General features: G+C 39.9%; 4 protein-coding genes across 5 annotated transcripts; 2 read left to right on the forward strand and 2 right to left on the reverse strand.

The window, feature by feature from the left end:
• The first annotated feature begins 45 nt into the window (after positions 1–45).
• Positions 46–1,782, forward strand: LOC128880630 (uncharacterized). The gene is made up of 4 exons (XM_054130914.1): positions 46–334; positions 411–640; positions 713–974; positions 1,031–1,782. Exons 1-4 carry the CDS (start codon positions 232–234, stop codon positions 1,489–1,491), a joined length of 1,056 nt encoding a protein of 351 aa, XP_053986889.1. The 5' UTR covers positions 46–231; the 3' UTR covers positions 1,492–1,782.
• On the reverse strand, positions 1,517–5,938 carry LOC128880532 (acylamino-acid-releasing enzyme-like). 2 transcript variants are annotated; one of them, XM_054130740.1, is made up of 14 exons: positions 5,549–5,938; positions 5,208–5,425; positions 4,969–5,132; positions 4,751–4,890; positions 4,378–4,639; positions 4,158–4,306; positions 3,920–4,088; positions 3,591–3,845; positions 3,385–3,522; positions 3,089–3,309; positions 2,955–3,034; positions 2,844–2,891; positions 2,475–2,693; positions 2,227–2,398 (listed from the first exon to the last, which is right to left on the reverse strand). In XM_054130740.1, exons 1-14 carry the CDS (start codon positions 5,561–5,563, stop codon positions 2,236–2,238), a joined length of 2,241 nt encoding a protein of 746 aa, XP_053986715.1. In that variant the 5' UTR covers positions 5,564–5,938; the 3' UTR covers positions 2,227–2,235. The 2 variants fall into 2 exon arrangements, with proteins under 2 accessions (XP_053986724.1, XP_053986715.1); XM_054130749.1 differs by lacking the exon at positions 2,844–2,891 and having other exon boundaries at positions 1,517–2,398; positions 5,549–5,936.
• A 133-nt stretch (positions 5,939–6,071) lies between these two features.
• On the reverse strand, positions 6,072–17,063 carry LOC128880680 (EF-hand domain-containing protein D2 homolog). The gene is made up of 4 exons (XM_054131012.1): positions 16,659–17,063; positions 8,613–8,760; positions 7,318–7,452; positions 6,072–7,078 (listed from the first exon to the last, which is right to left on the reverse strand). Exons 1-4 carry the CDS (start codon positions 16,826–16,828, stop codon positions 6,944–6,946), a joined length of 588 nt encoding a protein of 195 aa, XP_053986987.1. The 5' UTR covers positions 16,829–17,063; the 3' UTR covers positions 6,072–6,943.
• Positions 17,064–17,432: 369 nt separating this feature from the next.
• On the forward strand, positions 17,433–19,259 carry LOC128880637 (uncharacterized). The gene is made up of 4 exons (XM_054130928.1): positions 17,433–17,989; positions 18,060–18,364; positions 18,449–18,664; positions 18,863–19,259. Exons 1-4 carry the CDS (start codon positions 17,778–17,780, stop codon positions 19,180–19,182), a joined length of 1,053 nt encoding a protein of 350 aa, XP_053986903.1. The 5' UTR covers positions 17,433–17,777; the 3' UTR covers positions 19,183–19,259.
• The last annotated feature ends 164 nt before the right edge of the window (positions 19,260–19,423 follow it).

Raw genomic sequence — 19,423 nt, forward strand, 5'->3', positions numbered from 1 at the left:
CATTCGTTTTGTTTTGATACATGGATGACGTATCCTCGAAGACGGCGAATCGAACCTCAAACTGTTCCGTGAAAAACATATCCTACGTCTTCCGTTCTTCTTCTCCTTCCTCTTTATCTCTTTCCCTCTCTGTGTGTCACGGGAAATCTCAGTGATATTGATCATAGATTCGATCATTCGTTAATCGACGTTAGCCGCGTTCTTTATGGCTTTCTGACAGTTCCTGTAAAAATGGCTCGACGGGATGTTTTGTATCTTTTGTGTCTCCTGTTTCTCGCGAACAATTACGTGAGATACAGCTCGTGCTCGCTTCACGATAAACCTTACGACGAATGTGAGTGTTCCTCATAGATGGGATCGATTGGTTCTTATTTTCGAAGGATATTCAATTTATAACCTCTTGCTTTTAGATGGTTTGGAGTCGGAGAGGTTTTGTCACAAGCTCAACAAAAAGTCAACCATCGAGATAAAAAATTCAGCGGCTATTGTTTGGCCTAAACACATGTTCGATCGATGGTCTGTTCTTACAGATGTTCGTTGTAAATTTGTCTTCAAAGCAGCTAAAGGAGATGGATTGTTCGGTGTAATTCAGGAGATGTCTCTTAGACAAAATTCCACGGATTGCATAGATTATGTACAGGTAAACAATCATTTTTCATTCTACTCGGTGTTCATGGTAAACATTTATACCATTCAAAGACCAATTTAATAGTTTAAAAGGAAAGACAACCATCGGACGCAAAAGTTTTGCGGAATGATGGATCGCAGTAAAATAAAGTATTATACGGTCCCTGAACCTGAGCACAATTTTTACATGCCTGGTGCGACACACCAAACAGCATGGAATTTTGCTGAATACGATCCAAGCGAATCTAAATCTGGAGGAGAATTAGAAACTGAGATATTCATTTCAAAAGAGAAGTTAATGGATGGAGAATTCCTTGCTCTCAAAATTGTTTATACTCCATATAAAAGTAAGTTCGCGTAGTCTAGACAGTTTTCTGGAATTTAAATTTTTTGAATTTCGTAGATTGTAGCAACGTGGATTTCGCGGAATATACATCGATCCGCATGAACACCTGTTTGCGGAATGAATTCTTTTGCGATCGAATTTATAATTGTGCCCCAGGTGTTTGTTCAGACGAGGATAATTGTCCGAATACTTCCACTGAAATCACCAGCACCGGCACTGGTACAAAAGTAACAGTGGGTGCAGTGACTACATTAATATTGTGTTTCATTATATTTGTTATGTGCTTATGGATATGTAAAAGATCGCAAAAGTTATGCTGGTCTTTGGAGTGTGTTGATCCAAATGTGTGTTCGTCAAGGCCGGGTCAGTTACCACACGAACTCGAAGGATCCGCGAACCCACCAGTTCCGACGGCACCGATGTTGGAAGTCGCCGTTTGCCCGTCTATGCCGGATAAAGATTTGCCACCTAGCTATGATTCATTATTTCCAGAACAAAGTAATCCTGTTAGATCATAATCATAAATTACTAAATGTAATTAATAGGTATTGGCAGTGTATTATCTAATGTTTTAATTAGATATCGCTGTATAAAGTGCAGTCTTCATATATATGGTATGAATGAGTGCCTTCCTATATACGAAACAGATAACATGCATTCCCCGTTTTTTATTGCTCCAATAAAAATACTCCTTTGTTGTATGACATTATACAAATACGAACAAGATGTGTAAGAAAAAAAACAATTATTGAACAACAACGAACAAATACATTACAAAGAAACTTTGTTTATAGTTTGTAAGTTTTCTCCTTGAACATTGCAAAAGCGTAGTCCGTAACGAATATAATATTTATACGCAATTGTTTCTACTTTTTATAAAAATACTTGTGACATCTTAATACAAGTAATTTAATTACAGCATCTTTTAGTATTGGTAATCTATTACGATAATCCTGTATAACGAATCACATATTTATTAAAATATGGAACACTTGTTCTATGTATTTTGTAAACTCGAAGTAATATAGCCGAAACATATGTAAGATATTTATAACGAGTTTTTATACACGTATAAAGTATCGAAATTTTATAGTATTATACAGTGCTACAAAAATGTGTATATTTTGAAAATTATTTGTTACAAACCTTTATAAACATATACATAACGACATTATGTAAATATTACATTTGTGATAATAAAATTATTAAAAATTTCATTCACGATATTTTTGTTTTTGAAAAGTTATGATAACAGTTTTTTTTTATTCACAATTATTATATTTATCACATTTATTTTCTTGCAAACTTATGCTGTCAACTTTTTCGGTTGATATATGTTCCAACAACCATAAACAAGCATTGATAACGTTATCAATTTCGGCTGGCCCCGATGCTAAAGGATGATTATCTTCGTAAAGAAGCATCCTAGAACATAGTTGATGAAACATGAACATTTTTAACAAAACATGAACATTTAACAAAAGTACTACCCTTAACTTACTTTGTCTTAACATTATTAGCCTTCAGACGTTGATACCACAGCTTCCCTTGAGACGGAGGTACGCGTAAGTCATTCGAACCGATGCACAATAAGGTTGGAGCTTTCACTTTACCAACGTGACGAATCGGAGAACATTTATACATTTTCACGAACATTTCAAATTCAGACGAGTCTATCGCGGGCGTTTCATCGAATGAACAGTTTATAACAGCGGCACACCTGGAATTAGATTTGAAACGACATTAATGATGGGACTTAAATACTTCCTATGATATATATTCGAACAATATTGTAACTATTTATAAGTTATGACTCTTGTACTAGACGTGCATCGCCTCTTATTATATTTTGTTCTACAATTACGCTTACATATCGTGATGGTACATAATTTTCTCTTCCTTACTCAGAGCATTGCGACTGCAATATAATCGAGATAATTCAGAACTATATAAAATTCTTAAAAATACATTAATTTTTTACCAGTCTGGAATATCTGATATTCGAAACATAGCAGAGATGTCAATTACAGGATTCCTCGCAACGACAACTTTGTACAAGTCCTGCGAAATAGGTTTATCATTATACGATATTTTGCGAGTACTTTACGAGCTTACCGGATATTGGCCACTTAGATGAGTCACTAAAAATCCACCATGTGAACCTCCAGTTAATCCTATTTTTTCGGGATTTAACCATGGATACTTTCGTAAAGCTTCTTTTGTAGCGGTTACGCAATCTGTTACATCAGCATCCCCAACTCTGCCTTGAAGATATTCTACATTTTTAGAACCCATTCCTGTTGACCCGCGATAATTAACTTGCACCACGGCTAAGCCTTAAATTAAAGATAATTATTTGGTGGTACAACCAAGAAAATCGAGTTTGAAAGTTGAATCAATCGAACCCTTACCTGACAATACAAAGAGGAAATAATCGAGTATAAACTGGTTCACGTAATTAGAGTGAGGTCCTCCGTGTGGTACAATTACTAAAGGTACAGATTTGTCATCTCCACTTTTTGGTCCAAAATAGATAAAGTTAAAGTGTTCTAGAAACGTCATAAAATTAAATACATTTAACTGAAAACCTCTATTTAGTATTACTCAAGTGACTTACTAATTTCATCTTGATTATCGTAATCATGATTCAAACACTCGTACATTATATTTTCGGACCCAGGAATTAACGCTGAAGTTGAAAGTTTACTTCTCACGATATTACCGCTGCTAGTTACTTCCAAATTGAACTTTCCTACAGTAAGAACGGAAGGCTCTACAAGAGACATTTCAGAAAATGCGATAATGTCATTTTTCACATCCAAGATAGTGAGGCTAGTTTGATCATTCTGAATCTCGGTTATAGTTTTTGTTTCTGTAAGAAACATATTTATATATCGTAATTACAATAAATGAGAAATTTCGTAAAGAGCACGTATATCTTTTTACTTGTATCAACGATGTAAGAACGTATATTATTCTGTTGAGGTGAACTCAAGAATATGTATTGGGAATCGCTGCTCCAACATCGTCGTGGTAAACGGCCGTACAAACCGTAGAATTGTTTTGAATTTTTAATCGATATAGATGTGTGCACTACATCTACAAGCACGTCAGCCTAGATTGAACAAAATAATTTAAGTTCACATGGAATGAACACGGTATCGATACATCAATATGTGACTACCTCTAGTTTCTCAGAATCTAACTTCAAATGCATCAATCTGTGAGCGTTGTGATGTGGTCCACCAGCTTCTCTTTCTAGCCAAATTAAATGTTTTCCATCGGGACTAATTCTGGGGCAACGGACGGCGCATCCATCGCTCGAGAGTTTTTCTAGGAAATAATTGTAAATATTACAAGCTGTGATAGAATAATAAGATACACAGACATCGAATATTTCTTACTGTATTCCCCATCTTTCAGTAGAAATATCCAAGACAGTCTGTTAGTACAGGCAATAAGACCTAAATGTCTCGGTTCGTGTTTCCACGCTACCCCGACTACTCCTTGATTTTTTGTCCACAATACTTGAGCGGGTGAAAGTTCGTCCGGTATACCCGATAAAATTGATATTGTGTCTGTTATTGTATCGAGGACTCCGATAACAGATCGATGTTTACCCACTAATTGTTCTCCCCAATGAGGTTTGTAAATATACTCATTACCCTGTTGCAAGTATTTATTCCAGTAAAGTTTAAAATGCTTCCACTGCATTTATATAGTGGTAAACAATGTATTAATATACAATATATATAAATATTTATATATCTATCTTACGACTGATACTTCATCTTCTTCTTTTTCTTTTTTACTAAGAGGTTTTTGTTTGTAAAATGGTCCAGATTTTGGAAGTTTCTTTTCTGCAATGTATAAAACCTTAGTCTTATCTGGAGACCATTCAAAAGAAGCAAATTCAGCTGTAACATAACATAGCATTAGTAACTTTATCAGAGGCCTGGATTAAATGTAAAAAATTACAACTTATAAACAATTACAATCTGTGTATACATCTCCATGAACATCCAAAGCAGCCAAATCATAATTCTCTACAAGCCTCTGCTTATCCCAGATTTCTATAAATTGTTTCGAGGTGTTCTCAACTGTAGTTTGCTTTAATACAGCTCTACGTTTCTCATCTTCAGTGGATACAGATAAAAGCCTGATAGAAAAGATATAGGTAAAAGCTTTTATAGGTAAAAGAAAATTAGAAGTATAAGTTAGAAATGTAACATACTCTGTTGTAACATCAATTGGAAAATTTTCAGATAGAAGTTGCAATTCAGAATCCAAAATGTGATTCCGACAAAATTTTTCATTTATTTTCCTCTCTAAATTTCTTTGGGACCAAGTACTTAAAATTAGTACTCCACTACTAGTCGCTCGAAGAATCTTTGCACCGCTTAATGACGGATTCCGAGCTAATGTTTTATATAAATTAACAATTTTTTCAACCTACAACAGTGTTAATATATTAATGAAATATTAAACGTAGTAAAATAAAAATGGTTATTAGAATATTAAAACCAATGGAATATTCACACGAAAAGTAGTAGGATGTATTAAATTTGTACATACCTGATTCGATGCCATTTTGTAAAAAGCTCCTTATTCCGCTATTTCTTCGTTGATTCTGCTATCAAAATACAACGAGTACGCTATAAAAAGAGTTCTTATCTTAATAAGAATCAAACACAGATAACAGATGTAAATAAGAAACTATGTCAAAAAATGATCAAAGTAAGGTTATGTTTTGTGGTTAGTGTTAGATATTCTTTTTTCGTTTAAATGCATTTGTTACGACCACCACTTCGAAGAAGATACTAATTATTAATACAATAGAAATATACGTAGGTTGATTAAGTTTGGAATTAAATAATATATCGAAATATTTGAGGCGGTTCACTACTTCTAAAAGGCGCCTGTCGACTGTTATCTTTTATAGACATTGAATAGTACTGAATAGTACCCAATGTACCCAATAGTATCTATCGAGTTTGCAAAAACGATAAAAGAAAACATAGCTATCGACGCTATCTTCAAAATTATTTGATAAGGAAAGAATCTTCTGAAGGTGTAATCTTCTTCTTATTACATCAACTTCCAGTACAGAAAATTTATTTACAATCTATAATTTTACAAGCGTATCTAGAAGATACATCTATGACTCTTTATATTACGTATATACAATTCGCAACAACGACGCGTAGGTCTTCGTAACTTCAGCATAAAGCACATCTATAAAAATGTTTATAAAAATAATTTAAAATTGCTTTATAATTTAATAGAAAGCTGTTGTATCTACTTTAAGCGAATATTTCTTTTTTCCACTTTCTTTCGATGTCGTATCGCAATAATACTAAATGTTTGAAAAGATACACGATACTCCGACGTAGATAAGAAAATACCCATCAAAATTTCTGGATCGAAACTATGTTGCGAAATGTTTGTTTCTAAAGGGGTGGCGACAATCTGTACATTCTAAATTGAAATTATCGTATAAAATAATATACATACATATACAAATTACGTTTAATTGTACTTATACGAATATCAGTCGTGTGTTTGTTAAAACTCATTTATCGTTTGTTACAAGTATCCCAAATCTAGTATCGAACAATACTTATGAAAGTATAAAAAAGAAAACGATTCCGTAAAGTACCTATCTCCAACGTCGGTTATTCCTTTAACAATTAAAAATATATGCCGCATGCTCTGTAAAATTACAGTCGTTTAAACATTTAAAAACGTGGAGTTCGACTTTTTAATATAAAATAGGCTATTCTATGTAGGCTGTGGATAAATTTCTATAAAGAATACTTGGAATCAACTATTCAACGCTAGTTGATCTACGCGACATTCAGATTGACAAATAATCCCTCATGAAATCAGTGGAATCGAATCAAGGCAATCTTTCGTAATTCCATTAAGGCGCACAAGACGCTCGGCACTTTCGATTCGCGATTTTTCCTTTCAGTTGCCAAACAATGCAGCTTTCTGCCTAAATTGCGCTCGCCTCGCCGCTTTTTCCTCCTCCTCTCGCTTCCGTTCCTCCTGCTCCATGCGGATTTCGTCTTCGAATTTGCTCGTTTTACGTAGCTCCTCTATCTGCGAAAGAAAAAAAGAAAAACAGTAATTAATGCACAGGAAGCATTAATTGGGACGGATACGCTTTCGCGAATCGTTGATCCGCTCTACGCACGGCTACTGGAATAAAGTCATTCATAGTTTCACACGTTCGCAATTTCATTATCACCTTCCAAGCTGGCGTGGATAGCGGTTAGTTGTAGACTCAAGGAGAATAAAAAAAATATTAATAAGTAATTCTTTCCCGGACAAACGTTTACCTTAGCTTCGAAGAAGTTTTTGGCGCCCGTAACTCCCACCTCGTCTACGTCTACTTCTGTTAGCCGAGCTAGCTGGCTCAACCCAGAGTCCTGTTCTAACTCGCCAGCACGCGCCTTGCGGTAGATCAGTAGAAACTGCAACAAAGACCGTCCAAGCTAAAGGAAAAGATGATAATGACCCGATAAAATTTCCTGAAAAATCACTGTCACGCGGCTGGCGTTCATTTCCCTAATTCGATTAGCATTCTAAATCGATAACACGACGACTAAGGGGAAGGTGAAGGTGAGTACTGGTCGCTGCACCGAGTTCAGCGACGCGATGAATCATGGCGATTCGCGATCAGGAGACCCGATCGCGTGCATGCAGATCGAACGCTTTGTTCACGAACCACGAAAAGTCACGTAGGAGAATGCGGGGCCATTCGTTTGCATCGAGTCCGAGGACTTTCCTTTGCCGCGCACACGTGGCTTCGCATCTGCGATTTATCTTTTCTCAAAAGCGGACCTATCGCCTATGGCGTCAATGGACATGGATATTTTCTACCGCGATAAATTACTGCGGCTACAATTGCTACACGATCTTAAATGATACAGAGTTTTCCACGAGGAACTTTGTTACAGAATACAGAATAAAAAAATGTTGGCTTTCTGTAAGAATTTGTGATCGATATTCGCCTCGAGAACATATTCGAAACCTACTCGAAGCGCGTTTATAGCGTACTCTACTAAAATAGAACACCATTGACCCCCACAAGTGTGCATACAGACAGAATAAACACTGGCCATCATCAGCCAGCTTACGCGCAAGTTTCACGTTAAACCCCCCGGGGGGCAAACTATTTTTACGAGGGATACATGGCACGTGCGTTCACGCATTAAACGTCGCAACAGGCAAAAATAAAACGTGTTTCGGTAAGGCATTTACGTCTCATCGAAAAGTCGACCAGCGTGTATAATACTTGACGCTTAATTTTACCGTTCCTACATTCCTCGTATCATATTGCATTTGTATGTACGAAATTTCTTTGTACTTTGTATTCCGTTATATGTTATTTCTTAATATAGAAGCGTGTACTAGAAAGTGAAATGAAACGGGACAAGCTCCACAGTCGGGGTCTGCTCATCCAGTGAAACTAATAACGAGCCCACGAAAGTATTCATCATTTGCGCATCGATTTCCGGTCAAATTAAATCGTTACGCGAACAAAACAATTTCCTGTTTTCTTATTACGCATCGCGTGGATTCTTTCGATTTATTAAAAAATGAACGTCGATCGACACGCGAAATCGCTAACCTCGCGGAAGGAAATGCGTCCATCGCCATCCTCGTCCACTTCCTGTATCATTGCCTTCAAACCCAGGTGAGTCTGCGGTGCACCTAAAACCTCCATCATGCGTTTCAATTCGGAGAGGTCGAGGTACCCATCATGACCGTCGTCGAACCTGCAACCAATCGACGTATCGATTAAATAAAACATACTCGGCGCGAACATCTTATCAGTTGTAGGCGATCCTTAGTTTGTTTTTTAGCGTTTGTCCGTTCCTCTGCTATTACGTTTCCTCTCGATAAAGTATCGCGTTACTTTATATGAATGGAAATCGAAGGCAATGTCGAGAATCGATCTTATCGCGTCATGTGCTTCGCTGAATCGACAGGAACGTGGTGGTTACACCCTGGAAAGCAATCAATGAGGCGGCTATCGGAATCGTTTACACGGAAAGTCGATTTCACGAGCTTCCGGCTTGCAGACACAACCGCAACGCGCCGATGACATTCTCCGCGACTTTCGAAATCGGTTGTATCGACGATCGTTCTCACGTTTCCCCTCCCCTTTCGATATAAATTTCATTGCACGCTAATTAAAAGTAACGAGTTACGCGATTAAAATGCAGGCGAACGCTTTCGTCTGCATTCATCATGAGATGCTCGGAAAATATGCGAACGCATGGTTCACCCAGGCGTATTGTTCCGATATACAGGGTGGTCTACGCAACTTGCACACAAAGTGAAAAAATGAATGCTAAGTGAATTGGCGAGAATCGAAACGAAACTATTCGATAAATATTAGGTTTACAGCTCATCTTTCCGAAAGAAACTAATTCACTGTTATGTCATATGCGAACGCATGGTTCACCCAGGCGTATTGTTCCGATATACAGGGTGGTCTACGCAACTTGCACACAAAGTGAAAAAATGAATGCTAAGTAAATTGGCGCGAATCGAAACGAAACTATTCGATAAATATTAGGTTTAAAGCTCATCTTTCCGATAGAAACTAATTCACTGTTATCTCGTCTTCCTTCCAGAGTTGTCCAATGTTTCATCCACCTCTTTTCCTATTTTTCACGTTTTCAGCACAGCATAGAATTTACGCAACGTACAGAACCAATCGCTCAGCTGAATTCTCCACGCTTGGCAGGTCGAAACGAGAAATATCCGATTCGTTTCGTTGGGGACGATAACGATTTGCAATATAAAGCCAAAACTACTCAAGTGTAGCGATTCTTAGATCGGGAGTGCTCCGATGTTTGCTGTGTCAACGATTTTATCAGATAACGTTCGACGGAAATTGTTTAACCCTTCTCCCATCTTCGACAGAAAAGAATAATTCAAGTTTGTCGGGAAGAAAATCACTGTCGCAAACGATGAATCTGTGCGTAGTATTGCGACAGATTATCGTTAACAACTGTTTTTCCTGTATCGCGGTAATTAAATGATAATTGCGTGCAATTAGAAACTGTAAGTCATCATGAATCCCCAATTTTTAACAGACGTGCAATAACGTAATAATTATTGATATTACAGCTGACAATCTGTAATAACAAACACAACACTCGAAGAATTAATTATTTACTCGTCTCGCTGGTTCTGAGGTCAAGGTAGAGAAATGACGCGATATAACGTAAATACTCAAACGAACGTACCACGTCTAGTTCTTCTACTTCTTTATACCAAAGTATCTAGCGACGAGGAAATAGCGTCGAGTTCTACAGAATTTACAAAGGTCCTCACCAATGGCCGGAAGTATGTACACTGACTCAGTGCAACTATCGGCGACAGATAAAACGAACGATTGGACTCGCAACAAATTACATTAACCGCAATCGTCGCGACGATAAATTCGTTTCGTTCGGGGTAAAGAGCAAGAATCGTTCGAAGGTCGAGGTTGCGGGTTTATATGCATAGACGAGCGGTGCTGATCGATAAGAGAGGGAGTAGACGCGCATTTCTCTGATACCCTACCTATATCTCCCCACGTACGCGATCGGAGACGTTTGCGATTTCACGGTTCATTTGAATAATCAATCGACGAGCAGGTTTTATTGCGGCAGCGGTTTAGTTATCAGCGAAAGAAATACGAGTACGAGGGTTACTGTTTCCGTTGGTGTGCACCAGAGGAGGACCTAAACTCGTCGAAGCCTCGAGTTAACTATCGTTCTTCGCAAATGAAAGACGAGTATCGTTATTAAAGTATAAACAGCTCCCCAAAAGTTACGTTAAAACAGAATAATACAAAGTTTTACTCGATATAAATTATAAAGGGTTTAATTAGAAGCTACGGAGAGAAGAGAGTCATATTCTAAGGGTTCCTACACCCCCTCTTTGACAACTGTCAATTTCAATTTTTCAAAGTGATACTCTATAATATAAGTGCCATTACGTAACTAAACGGCACCATTATATCACAATTTCCTTCTAAGTCTTCAATCAGAAGCTGCAAAGTGTTATTACGGGATGAAGCTACGAGCGAGTTGCGATTCCCTGGGTAGAAGCGAATATTTTCGTCGAAAAATGTTCGACGACGTCAATTTACGTGCCTCGAGTATCAAGGAACCAGAAAGAAATGTTTACTCCGTAGAAAGGACTCGTAATCCCACGAAATTCATACTCGTAGATATCTTCGATTCGGGATTACGAGGTTCCTCGGGACGCGAAACGAGTTTCATCGATGCGTTTGACCTTTAGCGTACACTTGACCTTTCGATATTTTATATCGTTGCTTCTGACACCGTTCGTTTGATTCGACGATGACGAAACGAAAGCGACAAACATCGACCCACGAAATTTCATCGCCGCGCTATATTCTCGACGTCATCGTGTATCGATCCTCGAGTAACTAACGGTCTTCGCGTATTATTTTCGCTATATTTCATTTGTTTATCCGAATAAGAACTTGGCTAATCTCTGGCCTACATCGATTATGCCTCGCAAGCCGGTAATTACTATTGCGACGAGGACCTATGACGTGACGCGAATCGATTCTAACCAGGCCAGGTTGTTCCGTGACGATGTACAGGCTAGTCCAGGTATTGTTATCGCACAATCAATTCTTGGATCACGGGGCTGGCGGCGCGATTCATTCGCCAACGTTCTCCAAGACTAGAGGGAACTGGGTCAAGGTGACCGCTGGTACTTGGCTGATACGTTCCCTCTCGCCCTTCCACCATTCTTTCGTAGATCGATGCGGTGGAGATTCTCCTTTTGTATTTGGAAAGACGTCATCACCTCCGCGGCTCCACTGTAACGCGCTTTTCCCCGCTGCTTCGCTTTTGGCACGTTGCGAAACCTTTAACCCTCGACCGCTGCTATTTCATCCCAGCCCTCGAGGCTTCTGGATATTTTTTCGTAACGTATTTCTATGCATCGCGGTGTATCGCAAGTATCAATGAAAACCTATGCCCATGCTGCGTTCGTATTCGATCGTCTATTCTCTGCTCGATGCGCAGCTAGCCTAATTGTCTCGTTTCTTTAAGCGTTTCACTTTCTTCCTCGCGTACCGCGTAATTGGCCTGCGCTCCGCATTCTACAATTCGACGTTCTTAAAAGAAATAGGTTCGCTCAGAATGCGGCCCCCGACGCGACTCGTCGCATAACGACAAGCAGACCGTTAGTTCAAAACCATTCGCGAAGAGCACGCGTCCCGAATACGTAAACGCCATTGGGATTTATTCCATAACACGAGTCCCAGACGTTGCGCGGATATTTTATATCGATCGATTCTTGCCCGACGAAACGTCGGATTACTCCGATAATTAATTTCTTCCCTATTTTAAACGACACAAATGTACTATAACGTACGCGGAGTACATTCTATCGATATTTCGTACCTCCACGGTTACTCCATGGCTCAATGGGACTCGGAGGTGTCTCGCGAATCAGCGAAATTCGAGCACGTCTTCGATACACGAGCGTACCTGGCGTATTAAGGGTCGCGCACAATGAAACCGTGTCGTCGACTTTTTTTCTCTATTCACCAGTCATGCACGTATTGCACTTTTCCTCGCGTTCTTCTTTTGTCATCCCCTCGCGTTGATTTCTTCCTGTTCGGCTAAATCGCTTCCGCTTTACATGCCACGGCCGTTCAACTGAAACTAATCGCAGCTACTAGTCGCAATCGAAACGTGTAACGACGACAATGGACGCCTAATTTGCAGTTAAACATCGTTTACTACTTCTTTTTCAAATTATTACTAATTGTAGTTGTTTCGTGGAAGAGGGCTTGACGGTATGTCCAGAGTTTCATTTCTATCTCAGAATCGAGAGCAATCGCGCACGATTCAATGACGCGTTTCATTGAAAAGTTTATCGAGAGAATCAATCACGAACACGATAAATCACACCATGAATCACAGCAGCGAAATACACGCGTGTGAATCACAGTGTTACGTGCATGCCAAGCAGTTAGTCACGAAACGAATTCACACAGCGCGTTGTCTGATGACTTCCGGTATCGTACAGCGCTCCTGCGTACACCGTAGCATATGAAATTTGGAAACTCGCTACGTGCACCCCATGGAAAACTCCTAACGCAACACGAGTATGCGTTCCTGTCGTCTACATTTTACTAAACATGTTTCGTTGAAAGCGTTGCTTCGGTGGATAAAAAGAAAAAAGAACAAGACGAACCGAGACTTGAGCGTATCCGATACGATAACTAAATTGTAATCACCTAACGTCGAAAGTACATTATCTCACTATCGCTTTAAGATCCTGAAATAGCATCGGTTATCGAGTATCGACACAATAGTGACGCTCTTCTTTGTCTCTAACACGTTACATCACGAGCTACAAGTGTCTAACGCTCCTTCTGTACAGGGTTTCGAGTATTCGAGGTTTCCTAACACTAACAGTCTCTGAATTAATCATCGGACTATTACGAGCGACAAATAATGACGTATTAGCGGCATCACTATTTGCCAGCAGCGACACAGCTGACTGTAACGAGCCAAAGGCGGAAGCAATCCATTGTTACATATTGTTGTATTACTCTTCCATATTGTTTCGTGGCGCTAATACAGAGCGACCGCAGAATGGATAATATTTCATACGTGGGAAGAATTTATTGCGACACGTTTAACCGTGCTGGAATAGGTCACGATTTTCCCCACCGAACTACCGTGAAAGGAGGAAAAGATAATGCTAGGAAAGAAGTTAAAACTGGCTGCCTTTTACGCGCTGAAAAACCAAAACGAATTCCGTTCCTTCGCGATACTGTTTCTCTACGGGGCAGACGGTCGTCTATTACTCTAAATTTCACGATTTCTAAATTCATCTTCTCGAGTCAAATTCGCTGCTAACGAACTGCTATCACAATCGGAATCTAATTAACGATCGCCCTAATAAAGCTTTTCCGATTCAGAGATAAAAAGACCATTTGGCGTTCTAATGGCTCCTTTGAGCGAACATTATCGCGGTGGTACTTTCTACGGTTCGGAATTAACAATGTAAGCTGCTTTCTATATTTATTTTTTTAAAGGATGGCGCGACGCTCGTCCGAGGTGGTAGAGGCCATCTTCTTGGAAATCGACCCTATCGAGCCACTCTCGTTGTCTTATTGGTATAACTAAAAATTTGGGAAAGTGCATCGAGGTAAGGAGGACTCTAAAACGGGAAGTGGCCGGTTGATAACCGCAGCCTACGTAGACGCATCCACGACCGAGTGACAAACTATATGGCTACTATCAAATGTCAGCGAACCTATATATCAGACGGCGGTATAAATGCGATACGTATTTATGGTTGCTCGGGGGACAATAATCGTTCATCAAAACATTGTCGTTGATCGGAACTTTTCCAAAATCGTATCGCTCGTGCAGTCTCTGGCCAGTCGTATTCTCCTGCTGTAAAAGAGAAATGCTACAATTATAATTTCAATAAAGACGATTCGTCCTTGAAAAGGTTAACTCTCTCGCGATGCTCGCGTAGTAAATGTAAATATCCGTAACCCATGCCATATCCAGTCCGTGAAACGTTAAAAAGCCAGGAAAAGTGGGTAGCTAGGTTCTCTGACGACAAGGACAACTCCTTGGACGGTTACTCGTCGCAGTTATCTTTTTGGCCGAGGTATCATCTATCGTGCACGATACTCATGCACGTGGTTCACGGTGAAACTTTCGCGCTACCAGATTTATCGACTATCTCATCCTCGATCGCATAAATAATTACGCGACGTCTGTTCCTCGTTATCAGCGTCTCGAGCAGGATTATACTTTGGAATTAGAAAGCAGGTGCGAAAGGATACGCTTACGTATCGTAATATGCAACCGTTGCTATCTAACAGCAAACCAAAATCAACGTTGCCACTCGATTATGTATTAACACGATCGTTGTGTAATTAAGACTCGTTACGTTTACTTTCCGACTTGTCGTTTTCTAAAAAATCTACTCGATACCGATAGCAAGCGCGAGCGACGTTCAAGTTTTGCGAGCAGCTGTATTTCTTTTATTCCTACGCTTCTAAGTGAGTTATCCAGAAACACGATCCCCGTGTATCTCGACGAGCGTAAAAGGAAACCGACCCGCGACCGAGGAAAACGAGTTTCCTTCGCTGTTTCGGAATTAAAAGCCAGATTCATTGTTGGACTGAGAATCTCGCAACAGAATCGAACGTGATTCCAAGGTGATATCCGAGCGGAAAGGGTGACTTTTTTCCCGAGCAAATAGAAGGTAGGAAAACGGGAAAGTCCCGCGCGGATCGTTAAGAAACCGCGGATCGCGGAATTCGTGACGTAGTTATTTCGTGGCACGGTGGAATAAGACGCAAGTCGGAGGCCGTGTTCGCGTTGCACAGCCCAGGGCAGACGACCTCGAGGAGTCTGTCCTCCGTCTCTCTTGTTCTTCTTGTAGGTATTTCGGAGTCATCCGGGCAGCAGGTTTGACAAGGCAGAAGTAGGGTGAACACGGACGAGCACTTGGCCATCATCAAAAGCCGCGCCGCGAAATAACTACGAAATCTCGAGTTCTACCTTGTTGGACCAAACAAAACGCTACTTTCGCTCGGGTCGTTGAAACAGACCTATTCAACCGTACAAGTTTGAAATAACGAAGACATTCGGGTGATCAAAATTCGTGGGACACTATGTACGAAAAACGACGCATAAATATTTCTAATTGAAACGTATCTCATCCGATCGTGTTTCGTGTATTGTTCTCGTACGCAGAAAAACTGCCTCGCTAGAGGAAGCGCGAGTCTGCTTGGAGGGATGTAAATAAACTCGAGCGTAAACGTAAACAGAAGGTCGAGAGATCGCGAGTCGCGATGCACTTTCCATTTTCTTGACCTTCGCCTCGCGATTCGTTTCGAACTTTGGTAATTATTTACGGTCGTGACTATCTCACAGATTTCGACGACCTTGATATACGCTGTAGAGGAGATGGTTTCGAATAATTTCTCGATAACAAATGTCGGCTTTACCCATCGTCTTACACGATGAATTTCAATATTTTTCGCGTGAATTTTGTAGGGATCAGATCGTAACTTCGAAAATTACGATCCGATGACAATCTAGTTTCTAGATAACTCAAAGAAGAAGACAATGAAGCGTCGATAAAAATGAAAACAAGCTCGTTTTCAGTCAATTCTAGAGATCGCGATCGATTTCGTCATTTATTCCTATCGCGTAACCTCGATATTAACCTACATATTATTGCTAACTCGATCCATCACGTGTCTAGTGATTTAATATTTTCAGAAATATACCAACCCTTTCAAATACAATATTCCTTTTCCTACATCGCTCCATAAATAAATAGGTATTGAACACGTTCTTTCAAACGCATTCAAACATCGACAAAATATAGCCAACCGCCGTCTAACCTAGACCTAAGACTAACCTACGGTCTAATCGTTTCCCGAAATGACAGGTCGAACACCCGAATATTTGTACGCAACAAAGGCTTCTAAAAATCCGTGGCCTCGAAGACGGAGTAAAATAGGTCACGGATCCTTCGCGAGGATCGTTTATTCTCAACGACAACGAAGGACAACATTTTTCCAGGTAGAATAGCGAGCAAAGAAGAAAAAGTCGGGAGAAAGAAACGAAAGATTTGGGTCCCTCACCTGTTGAAGGTTTGCTCGTACTGCTTGATCTCGCGGCGGGATAACTCGTGGAACTCCGTGTAAACGTTCACGAATTTGTACTGTTTTTTCACTTCTTTCCCTTCTTCGAGCTCCTCGTTGATTCTTTGCCGCCTGCTAAGCAGATTACTCAGTTCCGCGTCCGCTGGCATTTTTTCCAAAACTGTCCCGTCGATTTTTTTTTTTTTTATGGTTAACCTGTACGACTTGGCGAAAACTAATTTTCGCTGACACGAACGACACTGCGATTTCGAACGAGACGATTTCCAGAGATTTTTGCGGTAGATACGAACCGAGGTGACGAAATAAACGACTCGAAAAGTTGTAAAATGAAACGACAATGGAGCAACGAGACGAGACGAGACGAGAACCAGCCGCCGCGGTGAGCCAGCGACCGTACACTGACGGTGCGCCGCGAAACTTTGGTATTTATAGGTAGGGGCACCTTTGGGGACCAGCGCCGTGTCACCATGGCAACCACAATGGCGCTCCTTTCAATGATCAGATACACTCGATATTCGGATACAAATACTGTTTTAACATTATGCTCTGTATTTTCAGTAAATGTACGATCGAGAGTAGAATACTGTTCTATGAACGAAGGAAGAAACAACGCTTTCATTTTCGAGATATTATCGAGATAACTTCCTGCACCGAAAATGTTGGATACTGTCATCTTTTCGCGATTCAATTGTGCTTTTGATTATACAAATGGCGTAGGTGAAATATCTGGAAGGATTACGGGGAATTCGTCGCCTATTTTCTGTGACTGTAATATTTTTTCTAACGTATGATTAAATAATTGAACTGTGTCGACTTTGATCACTTTACGTTATTTGTCCCTGAGTATGGAATTTGAATGTACATATGTACGTATAAGAAATCCTGTTTCGACGTATTGCCCTACGTCGTCCTCAACTATAAAAACATTCTTTACGTGGTATATTTACCAGACAAATTTCAAAGACGTTCGATGACTATGCTTTCGTTCGACGGTATCCAGTGAGACTCGAATACGCGTAAACGTAATTTGTGGAGCGAAACCAAGTAAATTTGTTACGAAGTACCTGCTATACTGTAAGATTACGAACCCTGCAAAATATGACCTCGAGAAGGCGTGCAATGGGCAGAGAGGAGTTTAATTTGTACAGCACCCCAGTGGAAGAAACTAAGCCAAAACTTGTTAGGAATTCGTCGTCGAATGGGGTTAGGAAGAGAAAAACGTTGGCAAGTGAGATTAGTCTTCAGAAAAGGGCCAAGAAACGACGGAAAAGAGCAAAAGTGATCCTGGGAAGCTATAAGGAAAACAAAAGGTACTGATTTTACATGTTTAATATTCTTGAATTTTTTTATGTTTTCATTCAAATACTTCCCACCTTGCAGATCGAAAAGTAAAAAGGCTACTTTACCAACGAACTATGATGGCGAGTGGGTCACGGAATCGGAACACTCGAGTTACAGCTCGGATGCTGTCTTATTCAAGGAGCTGCAAGAGCCAGAATCCGTTCGAGAAGCGCATCACGTTGTGGATGATCCCTTGAACGCGTCGTTTCTCGAACCTCGTCATAGGGAAAATATAGAGTTGGAAAAGATTGATGTCGTGGTGAATTACGAACCCCTTCAAACGGTATCACACCTGCCTTTGCAGATCAACGATACAGACGACGAGGAGGAAGAGTTTGTATTGAGTAATTATTAACCTATCCTTGAATATTAACGGTATCGGTAACGCAATTGCGATGAACGATTGATCACGATAATAAAAATATTAGGGGAAGAAGACGAGACGAGAAAATACCCAGGTAGACAACCGAGAAAATCAGTGAACCCGAAATCAAAATGTATGAAGTGGTTGATGGATTTAAAATCACCCACAGCGTCGAGCAATATCCTCTGGGATGATTGTACAAGGGATCATCCTACAGAAAGGAGTATGCATATTCCTCAACCTAACATTTTGAGAAACAAGAACGAGCAAAATGACGCGGGTAAGTAATCTAGCATTACATTCTCGTTAAAATATTTTAACGAGATTCAATATCGAATAATATTTTTACAAATCGACGTCTTTTTGTTATCCCTTTCCCTTCTCAGAACTGTTCTCATAATACGCCAACGTCGTCTAGAACTCCCCCTGCCCCCTTTTCCTCGTTAGAAACTAACGAATTCATTTTGTTTACGCGTAGATTCCGCAGCAGAACCGCTTGGGAAGTTATGGCCAGGGCTGAAAATACCTCCCGATATGGAGGTTACGCGTGGAACCAAAGATAAACAGTCAAAAAAATGGACTCGAAAGTACAGCGTGTATATATTTCCCGAGTCTGAAGACGACGAATCTGAATTGATAAGCCTGAGAGAGTATCGTCGTAAACGGAAAGCTGAAAAAGAAAAGATGTTATGTTCCAAGAGATTTAAACCTCGAATTACGTCTATAGAAACGTTAACAAACATACGATATATAAAACATGGAGAAAATTGGAGAATCGTTGAAAATCCTTCTGATTAAATTTTTTCGTTGGGATACCAAATTAATAAATAGATAAAATTCGTTATTTCGAAGTATGTAGATAAGATTAAGGGAGTGGACTCCCGTGCCTTGTATGTGCTCGTACACACTCACACAGCTCCACACCGCTGTATACGTACACGGAACTGCAAGGGTTCCGCATTGTCCTATTTGTGTCTCGACAATGCAGATTCGAGACCTCTCAATAGTCGTTTCCGCTAGATAAATGTTCAAACTAGAG

The sequence above is a fragment of the Hylaeus volcanicus genome, chromosome 1, assembly GCF_026283585.1.
Source record: "Hylaeus volcanicus isolate JK05 chromosome 1, UHH_iyHylVolc1.0_haploid, whole genome shotgun sequence".
Classification (NCBI taxonomy): domain Eukaryota; kingdom Metazoa; phylum Arthropoda; class Insecta; order Hymenoptera; family Colletidae; genus Hylaeus; species Hylaeus volcanicus.

Coding starts and splice junctions, on each gene's coding strand:
- LOC128880630 (XM_054130914.1), top strand. CDS start 232: ATGGCTCGACGGGATGTTTTGTATCTTTTGTGTCTCCTGTTTCTCGCG. Junction 335..410: donor CGATAAACCTTACGACGAAT/GTGAGTGTTCCT, acceptor TCTTGCTTTTAG/ATGGTTTGGAGTCGGAGAGG. Junction 641..712: donor ATTGCATAGATTATGTACAG/GTAAACAATCAT, acceptor CCAATTTAATAG/TTTAAAAGGAAAGACAACCA.
- LOC128880532 (XM_054130740.1), bottom strand. Junction 4,640..4,750: donor AAGAAGATGAAGTATCAGTC/GTAAGATAGATA, acceptor TACTTGCAACAG/GGTAATGAGTATATTTACAA. Junction 2,694..2,843: donor ATTATGTACCATCACGATAT/GTAAGCGTAATT, acceptor ATCTAATTCCAG/GTGTGCCGCTGTTATAAACT.
- LOC128880680 (XM_054131012.1), bottom strand. CDS start 16,828: ATGCCAGCGGACGCGGAACTGAGTAATCTGCTTAGCAGGCGGCAAAGA. Junction 8,761..16,658: donor TACGAGCAAACCTTCAACAG/GTGAGGGACCCA, acceptor GATTGGTTGCAG/GTTCGACGACGGTCATGATG. Junction 7,079..7,317: donor AAAACTTCTTCGAAGCTAAG/GTAAACGTTTGT, acceptor TTTCTTTCGCAG/ATAGAGGAGCTACGTAAAAC.
- LOC128880637 (XM_054130928.1), top strand. CDS start 17,778: ATGACCTCGAGAAGGCGTGCAATGGGCAGAGAGGAGTTTAATTTGTAC. Junction 17,990..18,059: donor AGCTATAAGGAAAACAAAAG/GTACTGATTTTA, acceptor CCCACCTTGCAG/ATCGAAAAGTAAAAAGGCTA. Junction 18,365..18,448: donor GGAGGAAGAGTTTGTATTGA/GTAATTATTAAC, acceptor TAAAAATATTAG/GGGAAGAAGACGAGACGAGA.